Source organism: Lonchura striata, chromosome 1 (assembly GCF_046129695.1).
Source record: "Lonchura striata isolate bLonStr1 chromosome 1, bLonStr1.mat, whole genome shotgun sequence".
NCBI classification, from domain to species: Eukaryota; Metazoa; Chordata; class Aves; order Passeriformes; family Estrildidae; genus Lonchura; species Lonchura striata.
In genome coordinates, this window is record NC_134603.1 from 34,418,155 (window position 1) to 34,439,502 (window position 21,348).

Genomic DNA, 21,348 nt, shown 5'->3' on the forward strand with positions numbered 1-21,348 from the left:
AAGACGATACTTCCTCTTTTTATTCCTGAGTTCCTTCAAAACCTCATTGTCCATTCACACTGGACATTTGCCTCATTGACTCATTTTTTGGCACACAGGGACAGTCTGTTCCTGTGCCCTCAAGATCTGTTTTGAACCATGCCCACCTTTCCTGGACTCCTTTGTTTTTAAGGGCTGCTTCCCAAGGAACTCTCTAAATAAGTCTTTTAAACAGGCCAAAGTCTGCCCTCAGAAGTCCACTGTAAAAGTCTCATTGACGATCCTCCTGATTTCTCCAAATATTGAGAACTCTCTAATTTCATGATTACTATGCCCCAAGCAGCCTCAAACCACCACATCTCCCACCAGCCCATCTCTATTTGCAAGCAAAAGGTCTAACATAGTCCCTCCCCTGGTGGGCCCTAAATATAGTGTTGTTTTTATACTTTAAAAAAGGCATGGAAACATGATTAGTCACTTAAAAGACAACAAATTCTCTTCTGGCCTTTTCTGTTTATCAGCCTTTTAGTTACTTGTTTTCCTCAGAGCTCTCTGCCTTCCTGTAGCTCCTTTCCTAGGCCTCTGTCCTCTCTGCTGCATCCTGAAGTCACATTGCTGTCAGGATATTTTACATAGTATTTTATGTGTAGAGATGTTTACATGAGTAGATACATGAGTAGTAAGTTTAAAAATTTACTAAAAGATAGTTGGGATGTTTTCACAATTTTTTCCCTATTTTATAAATAAATCAAAACCACTTGAGTAAAGCCATTCCACAGACCATTTCACAATCTTGCTCTCACAAGTTTATCTCTTTCCTTTAGCTTTCACAGACCAGGTGCTTGGTATCTTATTATAGCAGATAAGACAATTACTTTGAACATCGTTCCAACAGTACAGTTGGAGCTATTATTAGTCTTGTTCAACATGATCTTGACTCATTCAATTTAAAAAAAAAAAGTAGATCATAAGGTTATCCATTCAATCAGGTGTCTCTGGTTATTCAGTACTGGTGCATCAAGTTGGAAAACACATCAACTTTTAGTAGAGATAATTTCCTCTAGTGGAAGCTGATACTGACAGGAGTTAGTGCTGCTGAGTAACAGATGGAATAGATGTTCTTTGACTTGCACCTCCCTGTGGCTAATATCTTTATTCTACAAAAGGTTTAGTGTGTAAATGGGATGATAATTTTTTTTTTGTTTGCTTTATATGGAAAAGGCACATGTATTGCTCTTAATTAATGTTCTGCATTAAGCTCCAAGAAGCCTTTTTATTCCTTTTTCTTCCAAGTTTTATGGCCTCCATTATGATCCTGAGAGTTAAATCCTACAGATAATTTAAACATTAAAGCCACACAGGTTTCTAGAAAACACTATAGTGTGTTGTTGAAATTACCCCAAAACATTTAGAATTTAATGGAGGGTTATATTTCTACTACAGGACTCAAGACTGATTTAAAATTGCAACAAAAGATTAATACCCAAGTAAATGCCATAGCAGTTTCCTGCAAGAGAAAGGATGTGTGAAAAAAGTCTAGATATATTAGCACACATTTTTGCAGTATCTGTGTGTGGTATTGAGATATTGGTATCTTTAACAGCTATTGACCTCCTGCTGTTTTACTTCAAAGGATGTAGCCTCATCAAAAGGCCTTTTTTCCACCTGTATTTGAGAAAGTACCACAGCTGCTCAAAACCATATCAGTTTCTTTCATTTTGTCTTTCCTTTTCATTAAATAAATTGCAAAGGCTACAAAAATGAATCAGCATTTTTTAAATGGCCTAGATATGTATGTTGAAAATGAACAATTTGACAGACTACATCCTACAAGTATATTTATGCAAACCCCTACAAACATATTTTTTAAATTCAAAATACTCAGATCTGTCTTTTGCCTAAATCTTCACTAGCAGACATATCAACCTATACATGCAAGTTTATCCATATAAAGCAGTAGCCTTCTTTTCAAGTCAAGTTAAAGCTGTAATTCCTGAGCAGATGTATATGACCCGATTCAAGAACCTCAAGGGTGATTATTCACCACAGAAACTTAATTTATGCACCAAAATAAGTGGAAGCCAAATAAAAAAGGGAATGAGACTAAATACTCTGAGGTACACAGCAAAAACAATTAACATACAACTGATGCGAATCAATGGCTTGAAACTATCCACAAAATTGCTTTAACAGACTAAAGGTCACACCTACCATATGCATATTTTTCTCTATAGCAAGTTAGAGGTACAGATTTTTAATCATTTTCATAACTGTGATTACTGCACAAAATATGTAACAAAGATAATGAACATAATAAATTAGGTGCCATCTAGAACCCAGAAATTATGAACCTTGTGTTATCTGTGATTAATTGTTACAATATTTAATTATGTTTTTTTTTACTTCAAGATTGAGTGCATCCTGTATTTTGCTTATGATTTGTTGTAAGGTTGAAAGCTACCACAGGCTAGGCTACATGTTCCATATGCATGCAGAGTGATTAAGTCCCCCCTCAACCGCTCTTTCATCAACTGAACAGGTTGAGCTCTTTCATCTTCAGTTTGTAAGAGTTTTCAGAGGTCTAACAACCTCTGGACTATTCATGTTCCTCCCTTGAATTCCTTCAAAGATACATCCTTTTGAAAGTATTTTCTGATAACAAGATACTCTGGAAAATGTTGCGCTAGTACAATAGAGTGTATCCCCTATTTTCAGTTGATATTACTTTTTAATTCAGTATTTTTTGCATACCTTCACACTAAGAGTTAATGTTGAGGTGGTTATCTATCCACAAAAGCCTCCAAATACTAATAGCCCTTGATGACCAAAGAGTGAAAAACATTGTTTTGTAATAAGGACATTTTCCTCAGGAATCTTGCCTGCAAATTTAAAAACAATGGTATTTCTTTCTCTCCTTTCCTTCTATACTTTCCCTTAATTCAGCACATGAGTCACTTTTTACTGGCAATAGTTAACAATCTCAAGTTGTTTTTATCAATCATATATATTAAGATATAAGTTATCTTACTCAACAGACTATTCTGATGTAAAATGACACCAAGGCAGTTACTATACAAAAATCACCTAGTAAAATCGTAAGAGAAAGCAAATAACTGGTTAAAGATAGCCTGTTTCTATATTAAAAAATTAAAAAAAAACCCCCACACCTTCAACAATAAGGGAAGAAAATTTAGGAAAAAATAAGGGCCAAAGCACCCAAACTAAGAAGACTCAGACACTGCACAGCATTAAGATAGAGGCTAAAAAATGCTTGGTTGAGTCACTCCTGTTTGATAACTAGGTGCGTTGTTTGGAAGCACGCAGGTCTCCCGTTGCAGTGTACATCACAGCTGAGACAGACCCAATACAGAGTACTGCCATACAATGTCAGAAAGCTGCAACCCATACAGAGTAACAGCATAGCTCCACAGAAGGGCCCAGGTATCTGCCCATAAAGAAAAACATCATACCACTCCAGAAGGCTTCAAGCATCTGTCCTTCTTGTTCTTTAGCCCAACCTTTTATACCCGTCATGTGTGTGCCCCTCTGTTCCCTTCGGGCACGCCGTGGCTCATTGCTGTCAATGCTGCTCACCTGCTTCTCACAGCTGTAGCCCACTGAGGACGAGGCTGGGCTGCAGCCCCATCCCAATCCCACAAACTGTGTGCCTGCCCTCCTGCACAGCAAGCACCTCACCTGTTTGCGCATGACGTCTGTCGCCTGCATGATGTAGCGAGGGGGCAGCCCGTGGCTCCGGGCCAGCGTGATCGCCTGCTCCAGGGTGACGCTCAGAGTGCAGCTGCAATGGGGGAAAGAGGTCAGCTATCTGGTATCGCCTCGAAATAACTGCTTTCAAATCAATCCTCTTTAAAAAAAAACTATATATAAAAAGATTATGTAGTAAACATGCCTCCTACGCCTCCCTCACCCATGTAGGCATTAGCCTTAACAGTATAATGTTTCTAAGATTTTGAGTGTAACAAGTGTTCCAGCTGACTTACAATCAAATGAATTTGTTTTGTTTTGTTCTCAAGGAAAAAACCCAAACAAACAAACCCAACTCCCCCAAAAAACCAAAACAGCACACCAAAACCCACACTAAAAACTATGGCTTGGCAACTGCACAACTTGGAGAGTAACAATACAAGAAAAAATATTTTTGCAATTGCATAAATCCCTTTTCAGATGGTTTCTGCATGTTACATCTCACCTTCCACACAAAGCAGACCAAGGCTTTGTACCAGGATCCTAATATCTTACAATTAATTTAGCTTGATTATTCTCTTGGCACAACAGCGCAGTGCAAAATTAACAGACGTTTACCATTTTCAAAAAAGAAAATAGATGAAAACTGCATTCCTTCAAATGAGCTCTCCTGTGCTGCTTTTCCAATCTTTTTCAAAAAACCCTCAAGGACAAAATCTGGTTGTGATACCTCATCTAACAGAAAGGCTGTTATTGTTGTATCAGAACAACCAGAAAAGTTTCAGAGCAGTTGGACAGACAACCTGCCAGCACACCAGGCAAGAAGTAGTAGGAAAAGTCATTGTGGACACGCCATCTAATTTTCATTGTCATCATGAGGACAAGAAAAAATGGTTAGTTTCTCATGCAACCAGGACTACAGCCACAGAAAACTCATGGAACAAGACAAAACACCTGAGTAGAAACAGGTGCTTTTAGAAAGACCATGTTTGAGGGCTGCTTTAACCCAAGAGGTGAGGGTGACCCTACTCTGCACCAGTAAATTGCTCAACGATTTTTATCTTCACAACCAAAGTACTGTAATAATCAAATCTCTTGAACCAGAAAGATGGGTTGTACACAAAATTATTCTACCTCAGGAGAACCTGACAAAAGCTGTAATTTTCAAGTTCAAATAATACAACTAAGACACATTATTAATGTATAATTTTGAGCACCCTTTTGGCAAAATCCTGACCAAAATGTTCTGCATAGTTTATAATATGCACACAGAACAGACAATATGTTTCAATCAAACACTTATCTTGCTGAGCAGAAGATCTGTAGGAGGAAAAAATGTGTCTGTACTTATTTTCTTACTGAAAAAAAAACCCAAACCCAAATGACACATTTAAAAAACTGCTTAAGCTAATTTCTGTACTGTAAGAAGTTTCACAGAAGTGAGCATACAGGATACTGAATTTGATCTGTATCTTTACTAATGGCCTTTCATAAAAAATTTATAAGCTACGGGATTTTCCTTAGTAATGAGATAATTTTCATTCCCCAGTTTCTTGTGTACACTGGCCTCAGAGTTAACTTGAGGCAAAAGTGTATTGATCTTTTCTGTTATGTGTTTGATTAAGGTGTAAGATAGCTAAATGTTAGATTAGAAATTCTAAACACCATTTTCATCTTGTCTTTGAAAAGTGTAATGTTGCACAAAATACATGTTCATAATATTTGCCAGCACCAAAATTTAAACATACAACCTTCAAGACCAGATTGCAAAGGAGGCTTTATTCTACTGACAGTGGAAAAAAGCAAAAGTGTCTCATATGTAGTTTGACAGGTATAATCTAAACCAAACATAAAGGGCAAAAAGTTTCTCAGTAGGTATAATATGTATTAATGGGCTCAAAGTACAACTCTCAAGTAAGCAGTTCCTGAGACAAGTTTCCCAGAAATCCCATCTTCCTGGAACCCTTAAGACTGAAAGAATAAAAAAAATTATATTCTCCATGAGTGAATCACAACTAACAAAAAAGCCTACTAAATGAAGGTCATCTTGAAGAATTAAGTGCAATTTTCTGATTGAAAAAGGACTGCCAAGCTGCTCCCTATCCAAACCTAATGTAATGGCTGATGATCGTGGACATTACAAGGACTCTACATTTGGACAATGCCAACCGTGATTCAGAAATAAGGCTGCCAAGTGTGTAAAGACACAACCAAAATGGGAAAAGCAAAGAGCGTGCAAAACAGCATAATAAAGTTTTCTTTTAGAGGCTGCTATGGAAGTAGGCAACAACTACAGTACAATTCTGAAACATATGCTAAAATTGAAGATTTTTCTCCAAAGCAAGTAAGAATAGCAATTCTTAGGAAACTATTTTTAACATATCCTACGAAATTAGTAGCAAGGACATGATGACAGCAGTGATGATGTTAATTATTATCACACATCTTCAATAGAACATTTTTCCTTTGAGGTGAAATTCTAGAGGAATGCAGTTTAGATATATCCATTTTCTCTTTTAGAAAACCTTCTTATTCATTAATAGATGTTAAAAATCATTAAAATAGCATCAGACACATGAATGCATTTGAATATACTGTTTCCTTAGAGGTGCAATCTAATATCACTAGATTTTCTGTTCCTCCTATGGCACGTAAAAAGTCTGATGAATGGCAGAGTTAAATATAAATTACAGATTATGGCTTTTGTCCTGTGATTAAGAAATAAGGTTACTTCTTTCTAAATAAAACAAACTGACAAAACTCAAATAGTGTCATTTTAGTTGAACATCAGATTAGTGAGATGGCATCTTCTAACAAAACTGATCATATTAACCTTCCATGAGACTATTCTAAAGTGGCTCATTTATCTATATACTGGTACTTTCTCCCAGTTCTTCAAATAGTTTTTTTTTTTTTTTTTTAATTAGTACATATCCCTTTTCAGAAATCAAACTGCCCTAGACACCTGCTATGAAAGAAAAAATGCACACACAAAATATCAGATAGTAATATGGAAAAGTCATAACTGGAACTACCTCAGCAATAGGGCTGCCAAGCATGGAGAGATTAAGCAAATGCAAATTTAAACCAATGTAACTTCTAAAATTTTATTAAACAATATTAAATCTGGTTATTCTCCATCTTGTAAAATTTTTCTGGTGGCCTGAGCAAAGTTCAATATCAAGAATTGTCAGCAAATATGTGCTGTAAGCAATCCACTTTTCTCCCGCATTTTGAGAGCTGATAAACAGATGGTATTAAAGTTTACAAATCAATCTGGAAACAGTTCTGACCTCTGAAAATATCTGGCCATTTGGATGCAATCAGCCCAGACAAGCCAAACAAGAAAAATATTTGGGGAAAAACTCTCATAACATTCTGTTATGGGAAGCATAAAGCCCAAATCCATAGATTTAACTGTGTAAACAGATAAAAATCCATTCTGACTCCTTCTCTTTTCCTCCCACCCCTTTTTTTAATGCGAGAAAAACAAAAGACCCAAATTCATCATGTCAGAATTTATGTCAGTTAGAATGACAAATTCCCTGCCTTGACAGATTACAACAGCAAGGCAGAGACATTTGGATTTCCCAGGACAACAGGGCTGAGAATTCCTCATTTCATCCATTTGGTTTCCAAGAAACAGAAGGGGCTGCAGCTGCTCCCAGCTCCTGCCTGCTATCCCCAGTCTCCCATCAGTCATGACAGTATTGATGTGAAGATTAAATACAAACTTTAAAACAACTTCTGGATCAAACCATTCTGAACTTGACTGAAAAAGTAAAACTAAATGATTTTCTATCACCAATAGTCCATTTGTTTCTGACTGGATGTGATTTTCACTAAAGGGCTGCAAATCGGCTGGACTGATGCACATCAATCCTGAAAAATGGAGCTGTAAAATACAAATACAGACTGAAATTTTCGGAGGAATTGATTATTTCATAACATCTTGTCTAATGTCACTTGAAAGGACAAATAATTTGAGTTTGTGTTGCAGCAAAGTGCATGGTTACCAGAGTAAAAAGGTTACCAGAGTAAAAAGGATCTAAATCGTCCAATTCATTCTCAGGTTTCAATTAGGCTTTCAGCCATTCTATGTCCAAAAATGCACCAAAATATCGCTTAGAAAAATGCCCCGAGTAGAAAAGATGAGGTGAAACAAATTGGTTTAGTAGTTATCACAGGCAGAGATGTCAAAATTAATTATGTTCTATGTGAATAGGAAAAAAATGTGAAAAGGCTGTATGTATGCTTAGTCTAATTAAAAGCTAAAGCTTCTACTCAAGATGTAATTTAATGCCATTATTATTATTTTAATTACTTTTCTTCCTGCACATCGTAAGCTAATCATTCTTACATTTGACCACTTCTTACACCAACTACACTCCAAGCAATCTTTTATTTTTTTGCTGTCATTTAAATTAATATGTATAGAAAGAATATTATTTAAATCAGTGCATAAAGTAATTAAAAATTTAGTGTTAAAGTAAATCCATCTGGAGTAAACATTTTTTGGGGCATTTGTCTATAATTAATAGTGATGGCTGGGTAATATGCATTGATTCTGATGAACAATCTGAACAAGAAAATATAATAAAACTAAAAAGGAAGACAAATGTTGTTCAGGACTATAAAAAAATGGGTGTACAAAATATAGGCAGGCCTAATTCAAGATTCTTCCACAAGCTCTAAGATGCTCTCATTGTGAAAATATGTTTCCATGCAAGTAAAACTGAAGCTTGCATTCTCTGTGCCCATATACTGAAACTTTGCTGAACAGCCTTGCTTCTCAACAGAGGTAAATTTGGCCAGCCATTAAGTATTAGAGTGAAAATGAGCATGAAGATCATACACTAAACTACAATACTGTATTTCACAGTTACAGTAAACTCTGCTGGAGCCCAGGACTTAGTTTTAGTCCCTTTATGAATCTTTGTGAAGCTAAGATGTTGCCAGTGTGGAAAGGCCACTATAAAATCAGTGTTGGATGGAACCCATCCACTGAAGGCCAGTCTAACATACAGAAAGCCATTATTATGCACATGAAGTGTATTAATTTCACTCTGAATCAAAAACAACTTCAAAAAGTAACGGTCTGTGGAACACACACCATCACCACTCAGAATGTGCAGCATCAGCATGCAGGGGTTTAATTCACAACAGGTACCGCTGTGGTTACACAGCTGTGCAAACCTCAGAATAAAGTATCCCAACTCCCCTATCAGGCCACCATCCTACAACAGGATAATCAAACCCAGCTCAACCAGATATCTTCAGACACAAACTACCAACAGATTTCTGACCTACTGAAGTAGATGGCATGAACTTATCAAGCCAGAGAATCAGTCTTGGGAGGTAAGTATCTATTAGTCATAAATTTCTATCAGGGGTATTTGGTTCAATATTAGTAATTTTTAATAATGAAGTATGAAACACAAAGGAGGTAATGTTAACTTTTTTTCTGCAGATTTAAAGATTATTGTCATCCAGCCTATTTCCAGAAATAAATATAAGTATTCTACCTCTTAAAAACAGATAGATTTTTCAAAGAAAAATTAGGAAGAAAAAAAAAAAGCCACTTCTTTTTACTGCTCTTCATCTGTCAGTGTTAAAAAACTGCAGGGAGCGTATTTTCACAATCATCTTTCCCGTAAGATCTTAGCACCTCTAGTCAGCTGGAAATGTTGCAAGGAAGCAATTGCACTATTAAATATTCTTTGCTTGATGAGCGAACAACATTTCCAAAAATTTGAGGTATTCCATGCCTTTTATTTGCTTATTTTCCATCATACTTGCAAAAATAAACAAACACAATCTAAAGGCACCTGAAACCCTAGCTTTGGCCATTATCTCTCATTCTGTACAAAAAGTCTTGCCATTAAAGGCTTCTCCCTCTGTAAACTGGCAAGTAAATCTGGTAAAAAATTGCAATTTACTTCTCATCTTGTAATAATTCAAGCTATTCACCTACCTCTCCTTATGCCAAAAATTAAAGCAGATCGGGGAACATTTTTAACTGTTTTTTTTTTTTTTAAATTTTAAATTTTAAAAACATTTAAATTGTTTGCGAGGTCCTATTTTATTTTTATTGTGCAGGAGATTTTGCATGAAAACCACCAGTTTCAAAGACCTGGACTGCAAATAAGGCAATCATGCAGGAGCTGAAGTATGAAAGGATGATTCTACAGAGCACAATAATAGCATTGTTGTCAACCCTGCTACTAAACATCCATACTGTTAAAAGAAGACCAAACAGAAAAAAAGCACACCTTGAAATCCATACTAGTAACAACTTAGATCCATTTTTTTCTGTCTCACTGCATTTAATGCTCTTCTCTGCATTTTCAGATTGCATTTTAAATAAAATAGTGTCTATGAATTTAATAGTTCAAGAGAACAGTAAGATACACTAGAGGTGACAAAGCATAAATGTACCAGATTGCCTATGAAAGACAAATATAGAGCAAAATAAAAAAATTACTGCTGTAGGAACAATATAGCACTATTTGTGCTAAATGTCTTCCTTATTTTATTTTAAGACAAATTCTCGTATTTCAAAATTATTTAGCTGGTTTTAGGTAGTAACCAGCACAGAATGTAATACTCTATTATCCTAAATTATTTTACACAAAGAGAAGTTTGTTTATGCCTCAGTGGGTATGGCTCATAAAAATATACTAATTGTAGACAGACATAACAGAACTACCATTTAAAAAATAGAAGAGAATTTTGACTTGCTAAATGGGATGGTAACAGGACTAAAACCCCAGCTGAGACCAGATGGCTGGAGAAGGGTATGGATTAGTTTTTCAGTCTGTGCTAACCTGTCTCCTGAAAATAGTCCCATTGATTCATGAAAGCTTTCTTACTGGGGAGCTGATAGCCTAAATACAGCTGCAAAACTGCAAGGATTTTCTTTGTAGCACACACTCATTGAGCTCAGAACTAAATTCTTAGAGGAAAACTTCTGCATCTGAAAGGAACAATTCTTATGATTGAATGTCAAAAATACAAATTCGGAGTACCTATTTTTCACCTTGTTTCATTTGATTCACAGAAAGGCAGCTGGGCATGATGGACAGCTTATGGTGCTACCCTGCTTTGCAATGTGGAAGATGAAGCAGGTTTAGCTGGATTGCAGGACCACTGCCAGCTACAGGAGACAGCATAATCAACACTTGGCAAAACCTGCCTCATTCTTCAGCCAAGTGTCTGCCAGCCAGAACCCCACTGCTTGGAGGATGGTAACACTAAGGAGAGAATTTCTGCAGGGGAAATTAAAATTCAGAAAAGAAAATAAGACTCTGAATTTTTTGGGTTTCACCAAGATTATAGAAGATTTTTCCCTTGATCCTCCAGGAAATGCAAAAATTTAAATAAACTTGGGATTTGTTTCACTTGGATGCTTTAAATTATTCCTTTGAGCTTGTAAGGCCTATGGTCCCTGAACAGACTTCTGCAGATGCTGAACCTAATTTCATTTTGGCACAGAAAGAGGCTAGGACATGTCTGTGCAGTGCAGTCTTGCTCTTCTCCCTCAAGCAGGAGCTAGAATCATTATTCAATAAAATTTAAAAGTGCCTTTCCTCACCTGCATTAGTACAGACTGATAGCAGCTTCAAACAGAATGAGCACAAGCAAAGAAAGCAGAACGTTGTTTACAGGGTGACAGCTGGCTGGCAGGCAGAAATATAATTATGAAAGATAAAAAAGGTAAAATAAAAATGCAAACTATTGATTTCTCAAACTAATTCAGAGCTCTGTTCCTCTTGTTGATCAGCAAGACATGTTTGCTTATGATAATCTAAGGGGAGGTTTGTGGCACTCCCACGTCACTTAGGACAGTGAAGGTTAAAGGGATTTATTTTCCCCCATTCTTGGTTTTCTGATGCTCAAAATGTATTTGGAAAGAACTGCTGTCTGAAATAGATATAGGATTGCAGGCTTTAATGTAAATTGGTAAACATATTGTCATAATAAAAATCAAAGAAAAGCAATCACCAGCAATTCAAAATCCCCAGCATTATCTTGGATATAGGGATGAAAGTATGAACTCTGTCAAGCTGTTTTAGCCTAGTGCAGCGTAAAAAGCAATTTAATATGGATCACAGAGAAGTCAGAAACCAAGACACTGTTGATCCCGAGATCAGCAATCACTGTCAAAGCAGACAAAGCTGCTGTTTCATAGTTCTTGGCCTCTTCTGCATTGGACTGTCACCCAGTGCCTCCCTCACAAGCTATCTGGGATTTGCTTCTGGTTAGTAAGAGCAGTGGCAGAACCTCCCCCTGCCCCCTTGTCAATCCATGACACCTAAATTCAGAGAATACAGAAAGGTCTCTCCAATCAGTTCAGTAAGAGATTAATAAACTGATTGAAGGAAGGTGTGTGTCTATATATATATATATATTTAATTCTATTAAATGTATTTAAACTTTGAGAGATTAATGTCTTGCTCAGTTCCCACTCCCCATGAACAAAAGAAAGATGATGATGAGCAGAGCACCCTGTACTCTTCCAGAGACTCAGTCTCTTCCCTAAAGACCAATAATAGAAACCGAGTTAAAATGAGGGCTTTTAAAAAGAAAGTATGGGGGAGCCTTGCTCCAAGTTGAGCTTCATTTTTAAGCTAGCAAGACTGACAAATGAGTAGATTTTCAAAATTTAATCTGCAAGAAAAATTCACATCTTTTCCTCCATCTGTTTATCTAATAGCATCTGTATATAATATCAGTTTTTCGACTAATTTAGTATCTGTGGCCTAGTGCTAAGTCATGAGTCATTGACCTGGAGCCTACAAAATGTGAAGTTCTGCAACTGATCACAATCATGGACTTCCCAGTATTTAGTTTCTAAGAGCACAGAATGCCAGATACACTGCTGAATACAACCAGAGATAAATATCCCCTCTAACAGCAAATCAGTAGCTGGAACTCTAAGGAACTAGCAAAAAAGCTAAGGAGCACTATTTAGCAACATTATCTGCCCTGATTAAATACTACTCCAACAAACAGAAGAATTTAGCCTTTGAGATTATGAGCATAAAGCAAAGTCCTCTGTCTATGGGACTTGATCACATCTAGCATCTTGCTCTTTCTTCTCATGTCTTCCTCACAGGATTTTGTGTTGCTGCAAGACCGTTTCACTCTGAGAGCAGCAAGGGGAATAGGTCCATAGAAACACTGCAGAATTTAACACTAGAAATGCTGAGCAGAAAATTCACTGAGCAAACCTACAAGCTGCAAACAAAGCAAGCCTTCTATCTGGGCAAAAGCAATTTCAGAATGTCAAAAGCAAAAGTCCACTTAGTACTGGACTGTAGAGATGTGGCCTAGGGAGACCAGAAAGAGAAAACAGTACGTAAAATGACTTTTTATGACTCCAAATGCTAAGGAAAATCTTCTTCATCCATCCATCCATCCATCCAGTTTCCATCTGCAACAGTTATTTCAGGAAATTGTTATTAAAAAACTTACTTAGCTTTAACCACCCAAAGGGACTTATTTCCCTTAGAAGAGTGAATGAATCCCTTCTTTTCTCTAAATACATGAGTTTTCTTCTGAACTTCCAGGTACAAACCCCTAAGTACCTATACAGTTTCTCAACTAGCCCATTCATTTTTCCTGGAGGGCCTATCTTAAAATATCTGATAATGCCAAGAGTTAATGTTTCTTTCTCTGAACAGATGGTAGTCACAAAGGCAGTATTAATGCACAAATTAAGTAGCAGTATCTTGTACCAAAACTCAAATGGACTCGCTGTAAAGTAGAACTAGTCATGCTTTAAAGAAAAGCATCTTGCACCTTCACTTCATGTAAATAGATGATGATGAATCCTTTAACGACTAGACAGAAACCCACACATAACACTTTTAAATCCCATTCCCATGCTCATAATACAGTCTTTAAAACCAATATGTTAGTTTTCTAATTTTTGTGGTTTTAAAATACACTTCTATAGACAGTTTAGAAGTCTTTACCTTTGAATTAGCCCTAGTTTTGAGCAGAAATTTTATGATGAATTAATTTTCATCTTAGAAAATTGCTCATGTTCAGATTTCAGCAAACCACATCTTATTCAGTCACCAAATTATTCTGAGTAATTTGTGACCTACGCACTACGGGGTAATAGTTTATTTGGGTAGTTCTGACTTCAGTCTTAAACGATCAGAACTTTTAGCACAAATGCACCGATAAATTCATGAAATGGTGATCAAACACAGAGGCAGTTTTTTTCAGCTTAAAAAAACCCATCAGAATTATGCCCGACACCTTTTTTTGATCACATGAGACATGAAGCTGAAAGCAAGACAAAGAGAAAAGCTGTACGGCCTCATGGTCTTCTAAAACAACAGTGTCATGATAGCCCAAGCTCCACAGCATTTGCATCTTCATCTGATACAGTGACTAGTATTACATAACAAAGCTTTTTCCTGCTATTCCCAAAATTAAGTACAGTACGGTATGTACACTTGTACCATTGGCAGAATAATACAAATACTCTGTTGCCAACTCTCAAATGGCAAACACTATTTTTTGAAACTTAATTTTTTTGGCTGTATATGGAGGTTTTCCTTTTTTTGCATGCCTGATAATCTGCATTGCTTATGTGTCAATTGCTTTTTTCCTTCTCCCCTCCTCAAAACTCTTTGGAAGAAAGGATTTTACTTAAAATGAGGAGAAAGTAATGCTCATTCTAACACAAAGTATTGGTAACCTCTGCTAAAGTAAGGACTTGCATAGATCAGAAACTAAGCAACATTTTAAACAGACTGCTACTATCTACAGTTTGGAATTCTTATTAATAGAGCATATTTTTAGTATCAGATTATTTGTTAATTCATTTGTTTGTTTGGGTTTTTCCCCCTCTCCAATTTTAGTCTTTGCTTTTTTTGGTACACTGTCCCAAAAAAATTGTAATCTGCCCAGGTGGAGCATAAACATATTGCTGTCTGTGACAAATATGATTAAGTACTAGAGAGCTCTGTGGTGATACTATTGTCATATATATATTTGTTTATTAAAATCTCTTAGGGTTGATGACGAAGTTCAGTTGACTGCATGTCAGTCTACTTTTTGGTATTATATTAAAAACATCACCTGTCCTTCAGGCTAAACCTGAGGTGTACCTGCAAAAATGCATATGACTTATGTTTCATCCTGTTCCCCTGAATCAAGCTCTACCATTATTTCCCGTACCATAAAAGCAAATAAAAATTTCAGCACTTTTTGCCTGTATTAAGAGTTCAATATCATACGTATTATTCATCTAGGTAACATTCCTCTTTCTACTTTAACAATTAAGATGTTTGCTTTTTACTGATTTGAATGAAGAACAATCTCATTACAATGGCACAAACATAAAAAAATTGTACTGCCCATTTCTTTCGATCACTGCAAACATAGTTCTAGAATTTCCACAAATCATTCAAGCGCACTTGCTATTTTATGTAAGATATTAGCTATTTTGTGCAAGATCCATCTCTAAAAAGAGCAGCAGTCTCCAACCTGCAATGATGGAGTGCCTGACTGCAAAAAAAGGAGGAAAAAAGCAGTTTTCCTACCGGTGGACTCCGCTGTTGCACATGATGATGTGACAGGCGCCCAGCCTGCTGCAGAGCTCAGAGGCCACCGAGAGCAGTCCGACGCCGGAAGCGCTGCACGCGGTGTACGCGCAGGCAGCCGTGCGCTTGGAGCGGATGAAGGACCCTATGAGCCGGTACAGCTCGTCCAGGCAATTGAGAGGCCTCATCAGCTGCAAGGGAGGAAGAGAGATATTCAGTATTTGCTCTTGAGAGCACATGAAATACCCTAACAGAGTAGGGCATCGGAGATGCAGGTAGAACGCCAGGTCTGGCTGAGAAAGCCAAATTCCATGACATAAATACAATCCATGGAGTTTTTGATGCATGACATATGACAATTTTCTAAAGCTTTTCAGTTCTTCCCAGTCCTGCCTATGGAAGTGTTTTTCACTTCAATAGACTTGATTGTCCCATGAGTGCTGTGTCCATTAATGGACTGGGAAAAGAAGGGAAGACAAAGAAGCAACCTACAACTGTACACAGATACAGGAAGAAACCAAGACTTTTTATCTGACTTGCTGAGAAAATCAGCTTACATTTATGACAACGCTGTCCTTTATTTATCAAATGTCTAGCTCTTAAGCCTTAATAACAATATCAAAAAATAAAAATTAACAGATGTGACAAAAACCTACTACAAAGCAAGAACAGTTAACTTTGTAGTAAGACTTAAAATAATCCCAGCATTACTGTACTAAGAATGAACGAAGTAAAGAAGGCAGTTTTCAAGCTTCTTTCAAAGCTTGTGTCAGAAGAGAAGCCTTCAAAAGTGGTCTGGCAATGACAAAGCATGGTGCTTTGTGTAAATGAGATGTTCACAATACAAATTTTCAGACCACCTAATTCCAAATTCCCACTTCTCCTTATTCCAGAAACACAAAAAGATTCCAACAAATCCCCATGCTACTCAAAGAATTAATCTTTTGAAAGAAAGATTAATTCCCTAAAGACAGTTTTAACTAGTTAGAGAAATGGCAGCCTCAGTCCCATGATAGTTACTTCATTGAAAAGCATAGATGTCAAGAAAATGAGCTATGAAAAATAGCATATTTTAACCTGGGTGCAAACAGATTTAACTTCATTTAAGTCCTACTGGATTAACTTGCATCTGTCTAAATTGATTTTAGCTGGTGTCAGCTACTAATGCAGAGCTATGGACAATGAAGTGAAAGGCACAGCTAAAACTGGATCATGCACTTGGCTTGTTCCAGTTTCAAAATAAATGCATTAGCTTAACCTAGCATCCCTTGGTCAGACGTGGATTATGAGATGCTTTTCCAAGGCTCTTGCCCTTGAACTTTTTGCTGAAATAGATAGGGAACAAGTTTAAGGATAACAAGCACTTCCCTCACAGCTAAACTTTCCTTGCTGCACCTGTGACTGCTAGGCAAGCTGCTGAGTCCCCAGGGAAGGAATGGCAAATGTCCTTCTTCCCCCATGTGCAGCCCTGCATGGATCCAACAGGAACCACCAGTCTCTTAAAACCAGGGCTGATAGTGACATAAAATTTTAGTCTGTCATAGGGCTCAGCTGATGAGCACTGTTATTTCTCAAGCTATAGTAGCTCAATCACTTTCATAGGCAAGACCCCAGGAATTTCTTTATACCCCCTACTGGGGTACAATACAGGAATTAACTCTTCAACGAGAGAAGAAAGCATTACATGAATTTTTATAGCCCCTGGGATCTCTCAGACACAGAGGTTTAAAGACAGATGAAAGCATTTGAAGAAGGCCTAAATAAGAAGATTCAGAAGAAAGTCTTCTGAGCAGGATGCTGAAGGAGTATTTAATTTGGAAAAGCATTTCCCGCTTTCAGTACAAAGAATTTGTGCCTGCACCTGTCCTCCCCCATCCTACCCCACATGCTCCTAGGGCAGTAGCATTGCTCTGAAAGCACAGTGAAAAAGGAAGGTAATGATTCCTCTTCTCAAACACAGATACCCTCCTGCCACACCTTTTAATACAGAACCACACGGCATCACCTACCCCAAAAAACACAGGAGGGACAAAAAGCTGCAAGAGAGCTCCTCCTTTCCCTGCCCCTCTCCCACAAGCTTTAAACAAGTCAATTTTTGATGGAATAAAGTCTCAGTAACACAATGTGTAACATGCGGAGTTTAATTAAGCACTTAACATCTTTACTTACCTTATCTATATAAGCTGCTTTAGATGTTGAATTTGGAGGCAAGTTTGACTTGTCCAGGTAGAACGCCCTGAAAGAACAAACAGATAGGGTAAGGCAAAAACTAATTGTTTCAAGTCCTGAACGAAATTTCTACGAAGGACTATTCTTAGACATCGTAAGGCTGGAGGGCTTTCTACCTTATGGTAAGAGAGGGTCACGGAGTAATAATCAACATGCACTATCACTCCTTCTTTTAAAGTAATTAAATAAAAACTAATAAAATAAAGTAATAAAATAAAGAACACTTTTTTGTTCTGGAGACAAAAATCTGTCCCTCTGCCCTTTGACAATACAGTGCAAAATTCTAATATCTAGTCATCAGAAAAAAAAATGGGATCTGAAAGTGATTTTCAACAAAGCAACCCATGAAAAAAAAGGTCTGTGTCAACTGTATGGATTTCAAGAGTGACTTTGGGAAAACTGGCATGGAGTTAAGACTGAACTTGACATTCTACAAGCTTTTTTATACTTGCTGTATATACGTGTAGTAACATAAAAGCAAAATCCCCAACATGAAACACAGTACTGACAGAGAAAACATATATATGTTCATAATATAAAAAGAAACAAAAAAGCAGAAACCCTACAGGGGACAAATATGCATTAGACATGTCTTCTTCAATTCAGGAGCCCTAGAGGAATTTTCGTTTTAATTTCCCAACTTATAAGCACATTAATTGCTCACCACAGAGGAGCAATCATTAAGCATCTAATAGGTAAATATCGCTCTTTGTGATAAGATCACAGGTTTTATTGCCTCTGCAGCAACACTTAAGTCTGTCACTGCCACAGCAGTGAAGTTGGAACAGATGATCTTTAAAGGTTGTCCAACCCAAGCCATTCCATGTTTCTCTGATCACAAAACTCATTCTGCTGGTTGGAAAGCTTCTAAAAGCTCCTGTGGCAGCTGAAAATAGAAATATTTGGTAGGCCTCCCTACCTAACAGTGAGAACCAGGCAACAGCTACTAATGCAGAAACTCTGGGCAACATTTAAATGAAACAGAACAAGAGAAACACAATTGAATGGTGGAACATGTAGGACAAAAAAGAGAAATTCTCCAGTGCCAACCTCAAGGTATCACTGTGATCTAGTTCCATGGTGTGTGCTCAAGGCACAGACCTGACTCAAGGTCACAAGTGAGCCACAACCCAGGCTGGAATGAAGAGTTTGGCAGCCAAATTTCAGTTGCTCTATAATATGGGGAAAAAAAAAAAAAAAAAGAAAAAAAGAAAAAAAGAAGAAAAAAACTGTCTTCTTGCATCTTAGCTCTCAAACAAGATCAGCTGGATCTCCCAGTCATTAAAGCACTCATTCATTAAAGCACCGATTACAGCCCTGTAGTACACAAGGTTAAAAAACTGCTCCCCCTCTTATTTTATTATTTTATCTAGGACAGAAGTTACATTGTTGAATGCTTGCTGGGCAGGGGTGCAGACTGCAGATCTGAATACCTGCTACTCTTCAATAATCTGGAATAACTGAGTTGATAAAAAAATCCATCCACCTTTTATTTATTTGTTGTTTGTAGTTTTGAAAAACAAGATCTCCCAAATTTAAGGTTTCAATTAATTCCCTCAGAAAGCACAGCAAGGATAATCCAGTTCTGTTATTCCATTAAGCCTGTTGCATGATCCACAATGCACTCTGTGTCAAAGGAAGCTGGACAGTATTGAAAAGAAAAGATGTTTGTAGAGAAAATTACTCATAAATCACTTTGAGTGGCCACAGCACATAAAAGCTACCTCAGCAGCAGCAGACCAACCTTTTTTCTTTGTTAGCAAAGCTACAAAACAAAGCCTCACACTACTGTCCACTGAACATTATCAGACTGAAAGCCTATACTGCTTTTTCCTGCCATACAATAGGGAGATCTGCTTCATTCAGAGACTGCTCAGCAATCCCATCTCTTTGGACTGTTATTCCAGCAAATTCATCTGCATTAAATGAAACCAGAAACCAAATATGGAACAGTACACTAATTAAGGGAGTACATAGGAAATAATTAACTCAGGGTATAAAATGAAGTAACAGTGACACTGGAATGGGATATATGGTTACAGGAATTTCTCCATTAATTCAGGCAATTATAATAACCAAAAAAACCCAAATAAAAAATTAACTATACACAACATTCATTTTAAATATAAAAAAAATCCTGTTATAAGTGAAACTATTCCTTCCCCATCAGATAACACCCCCAGATGTTTCTCAAGTGCTTTATTTTTATTGCTTTTCATAAAAACTGTCTTCAGTATTTTACAGAACATGACAACCTGTGGACAGCATATAAATTTCCAAAGCACTTCGCTTAATTACTAAATGCTTGTTAAGGTCCTTAATCATATTTTATGGGAAAAGTTAATGGCAATCTTGGCATTGTGCCAATTTGGACAATATTTTCTAATCCATTTGAAATGAACCAGAATGAAATCATAGTTCTTTGTCTCCAAATGTGACGTTAGTTTAGCTTTTAAAGCTTTGCAATTTCTCTAAGATCCAGCAGAAAAGCCTTCCTTTAAAAAAAAGAAAAGGTAGATAATCCAATATACAATAAATCTACTGGGATTATTTCTGTGTTCGATTTTTGGAAGATATTCCCTACACAGCAATGTCAAATAATAGAGACAAGTCTCTCGGGGAAAACTAACACTGGGATAAGGTAACAAACATCCTAGGGTTCAAAAAGTAAAATCTCTCACAAGATAAAAGGCTTTCCCAAGATGTCTTCCCAGAACCTGAGTACAAAGGAAATGCAGAAGTACTGATATTTACTTAGTGAAGCATTTTACAGGGTATCCTCCAAAACTGACATAGACATGTATAAAGTCCTGAAAATTGAAATTTTGCAAATAAAAGCCTAAGCAAGTTCAAGACCTGCAGAGACACACATTCCTGAGTAACTTGGAACAGAAAGATAATTCAAGCAAATCCAAGTGTTTAGTCTTATTCTCAATTTCTTGTGCCAGCAAACCCACAGGGTCATCCTAGGTATTGCTAATATTTTTTTTTAATACAAGGATAGTAAAGAAATAATTGGAGAGGGGAAGGTAACTGGGTTATGGCATTAAACACCACCAAGTTGATGGTTCTGCTCTAGAAAGGTTTTGCTTTGGTGTTATAGCATAGAAGAATTTAGCATTTTATTTCCACACCACTGCGGCAAACATATAAATTAGTTCCTACTGTCCTCAACAGAAGCATGGAAATAGATCTCAATTCTACTAGATCTTTTATCCCTCAGTCACAAGATATTCAAGACCATCTTGAAAAGCACAATCAGCAATCTGAGAAAGGACACACCAGGACAGAGGTGTGGAGTAGGGAAGTGTGGGAGTCCCTAATTATTTTCTTCAGCTCAAATTAAAAAGCACATATTTATGACACAGATAAACAGTATCTCTGTCTTTTTGCATCTATGTGCACACATGCTTTTGTATTTCTTTAATAACAATTCTATGTTCTGCCATTAAGTTTTTAACTGCACAGTTGAGAGAGTGTATAACACGCTTATTGAATATATATGTGTGTATAGATATATTTATACATATACCTTTGTAAATACATCTATATACATATAATATATATGTAAAAAGTAATTTTTTTCTGTAGTAAATGTATCCATTTGCTGTTATAGCAAATTGTTTCATGTGTTCTTTCCAATAAATGGTAACTCTCAATAAATGATAAATTACCAAGTATAATTACCTTCTCAACCCATGCTAAAACTCAGCAATTTTAAATCATGTCTCCTAGCATCTGTCAGCAATACAATCCTATGTACAGCATCACCAGTACCCTTAGTCATTACAGAAAGTTTTCCTTTTAACAACTGCGAAGTTTCGTAACAGCACCATGACTTTAAATTGTCAAAGAGCATACAGTAATATTC

The 21,348-nt window shown here is 36.8% G+C and overlaps 1 protein-coding gene across 1 annotated transcript in view; it reads right to left on the reverse strand.

Annotated features, from left to right (window-relative positions):
• The window catches only part of PREX2 (phosphatidylinositol-3,4,5-trisphosphate dependent Rac exchange factor 2), a 169,581-nt gene that overhangs the window by 12,948 nt on the left and 135,285 nt on the right, over window positions 1–21,348 (reverse strand). Inside the window, exons 36-38 of the mRNA XM_021555585.2 lie at window positions 17,418–17,484; window positions 15,249–15,439; window positions 3,676–3,778 (exon numbers count right to left, since the gene is read on the reverse strand). Coding sequence (XP_021411260.2) covers window positions 3,676–3,778; window positions 15,249–15,439; window positions 17,418–17,484 — 361 coding nt within the window. The remainder of the gene's footprint in view (window positions 1–3,675; window positions 3,779–15,248; window positions 15,440–17,417; window positions 17,485–21,348) is intronic.